At 45.3% G+C, this 3,151-nt stretch overlaps 1 protein-coding gene across 1 annotated transcript; it reads left to right on the forward strand.

The window, feature by feature from the left end:
• The first annotated feature begins 494 nt into the window (after positions 1-494).
• On the forward strand, positions 495-2,438 carry nog3 (noggin 3). The gene has a single exon (XM_024425361.2). It carries the CDS (start codon positions 1,268-1,270, stop codon positions 1,937-1,939), a length of 672 nt encoding a protein of 223 aa, XP_024281129.1. The 5' UTR covers positions 495-1,267; the 3' UTR covers positions 1,940-2,438.
• The last annotated feature ends 713 nt before the right edge of the window (positions 2,439-3,151 follow it).

Here is a 3,151-nt window from a genome sequence, read left to right on the forward strand (position 1 = left end):
GATAAGTCTAAACACACGTTGAGAGCATCTAACTGGAGAGAGTTATAAAATAAACATCGCTCTGGCACCAGCCGTCTTCAGGACAGGCGCCCTCGTAAAAAAAAACTCGCAGTTTGTCTGTCTAGAAGAGAAGGCTCTCGGCACCTCCGCTGTTGAACTTGAACTGTCGCTTGATTTATGACACCGCTGGTAGGCCTATTCTAATCTATGAGACGAATCAGCCAATTTTTTAAACGATGTGTTATTGCACTAGAATTTAATGCGCCAGGTTTGGGTGCATGTCATATTTATTTTTATTATGAACATGCATTAATAAAGTTTGTGTAAATAAAGTTAGAGAGATATGGGCTACTCATGTCTGCGTTTTACTAGTGGTGGGGAACAGGACTCCCCCCAAACGCCTCGCCTCCCCCGGGAAAAAGGGGGAGGGAAGGTTAGATGGAGAGTGGGAGGTGTAGGGTCTTTTTGGCCCCCAGCCTCTTGGTTAGCACAGAGACCCACAGAGAGGGAGAGAGAGAGCGATAGAGGGAGAGACATAAAGCCCTTCAATTGAATTGACAGAGAGGGAGAGAGAGAGGGAGGTGTAGTCTGAAGGATTACATCACGGCGCGCGTGGATATATCGTCGGAGCCAGATGCGGCTCAGTTTGGCGTCCGGCACCGACCAGTGCATCGCCTAGCCCCAGACAACATGTGGACACCCAGAAACCAACAGGACCCAACGCTGAGACTAGAGAGAAAGCAGAGAAACCAGGACCTGACGCATTTTATGCACGGGAAAGCCCAGGGGAAATGCAGCCAAGTCGGTTCATGCTTCTGACACTAATGGGTATGGTTCAACCTTTTCGTTGAAAGTGCTTTGAAAGTGCGTTTTGCCGTCTTGTTAAAGTGAAGGACTTCATTCTAACCAGTTAGACGCGTGTCATGGACTCAAGTTACGCAGCGAAACTCTCCACTGGCTCAGCGCGTCAACTTTCCTCTCTGACTGCAGTTGCCGGTTGCTATGGTGAATAGGCTCCAGCCAGCTGAAACTTTCTGAGAGCAAGTTTTTCGTGGAGTTTAACAGATCACCGGGTGGAGCGCGTGCGTGACGACGTGATCACCGGGTCGAGCGCGTGCGTGACGACGTGCGCTGGACTACGGGGCGCATCGTGATTTATCCACACGCAACCTCTCCCCCTCGGGGGAAAACGGATGATAATTTCAAACCTCTAAGGATTAGACTTTTTATATTCTATATATAACTTGGAACTATTGTTACTTGAGATATGGATAACTCGTACTATTTTCTGGCCATGTCCATGCTGGTTCTGTCCCTCGGGTTAAGGATTGAGGAGGGCATGTGCCAACACTACTACCTCCTCCGTCCCATCCCCAGCGACACTCTCCCCATAGTGGAGCTCAAAGAGGACCCAGACCCTGTCCTGGATCCAAAAGAACGGGACCTGAACGAGACCGAACTCAGATCCACCCTGGGTAGTCACTTCGACCCACACTTCATGTCCATTACCCCGCCAGAGGACAAGTACTCGGGCAACGAGGACCTAAGCGACTCGGAGATACGTCAGAAGCCGTCCGGCGCGATGCCCAAGGAGATCAAAGCCATGGAGTTTGAGATCCAGCACGGCAAGAAGCACAAGCCCAGTAAAAAACTTAGAAGAAGGCTGCAACTGTGGCTGTGGTCTTACGCCTTCTGTCCAGTTGTTTATACATGGAACGACCTCGGGAACAGATTCTGGCCGCGCTACGTGAAGGTGGGGAGCTGCTACAATAAGCGTTCTTGTTCCGTCCCTGAAGGGATGGTTTGCAAACCTGCCAAATCGGCCCATTTTACGATCTTACGATGGAGGTGCCTGCAGAGAAAAGGAGGTCTGAAATGCGCTTGGATACCAGTTCAGTACCCCATTATATCTGAGTGCAAATGCTCATGCACGAACTGAAATAAACTGAAATGATCTTTTTGTATTGTTATTATTTCTAAAAAGATTCATAAAAAAAGTCATAGTTACATGATTATTTTTATATGCACTGTCAAGTGCAAGAATGTATATTTTATGTATATGTGGTCTTATTTTATTTTATGATGACAAACTTTGTAAAAGGTTCACTATTATTATTATTATATAACCAGCATCTACTGTATTTGTTGAACATATCTTGGATGTGATGTATCTTTATATTTATACTGAAGAAGAGCACTTCGCATTGTGAAGCATTAAAATACTGTTATTGAAGGACTACAGATATGTTCCATTCTTTGGGAAGAAAATAAGTGGTTTATGGACCTCTGTGTCAAAATTAGCCAAAACGTCAATTCAGCTTGTGATACTAAATAAAGGGACAATTGTGGGTAAACCATGTAAAATAACAGTAACTACCAGGCTATTTATTCTCTGTTCATGTAGTCATTGCCAGTTAAAATAAAACCACTCAAATGAGTCTTTGGAAGGAGTTTTGTTTTGTTAGAAAAATGTGTTCCATCTTTGATTTACATCTCCTTTGTCCTCAATTTGCAGTCAGTTTTGCCAGATTTTTTTTTGGACTGTTTCAAAACAGGAAGAAATGGGCCTTACAGCTCATGCAGACCTGTGGAGGAAAAGTTTAGGGAAAGTGTACTGTTTGATTATTCAGCTGCTGACCACACACGTATACATGTCTCACATGGCACCTTTATGCACTCAACATCTGCCCTGTAGCTACAGGATATTGGCACCTCTTGGTCCTCTTCCCTTGTTCCCTTATTCCACTCAGTAGATGCTTTCTGTGTTCACTGATGATTCACTTGCCCTGTTCTCCTCAGCCCTTTTCCTGGTGGCTCTCCTCCAACCGCAGATGGCAAGACATTGGTTTTAACTTAAACTCCAAAGGCCTTGAACCAACAATCCTGCAGTTATATGGCAAGGTCACTACCTCATTCTTTATTTATTTTAGCAGACACTCCTAACCAGAGCAATTTAGGGTTAAGTGTCTTGCTCAAGGACACATCAACAGAATGTTTTGTTTAACCTAGTTGGCCCAGGGATTCGAACCAGCGTCATTTTGGTTAATGACCCAACGTTCTTAACCACTAGGCTACCTTCCAGAAAGGTCCAGACCCCTTGGTAGACAGAGGCATGCTACACTATAATAGCCTAGACATGGGTAGGATGGTG

Source organism: Oncorhynchus tshawytscha, linkage group LG01 (genome assembly GCF_018296145.1).
Source record: "Oncorhynchus tshawytscha isolate Ot180627B linkage group LG01, Otsh_v2.0, whole genome shotgun sequence".
NCBI classification, from domain to species: Eukaryota; Metazoa; Chordata; class Actinopteri; order Salmoniformes; family Salmonidae; genus Oncorhynchus; species Oncorhynchus tshawytscha.

Coding starts and splice junctions, on each gene's coding strand:
- nog3 (XM_024425361.2), top strand. CDS start 1,268: ATGGATAACTCGTACTATTTTCTGGCCATGTCCATGCTGGTTCTGTCC.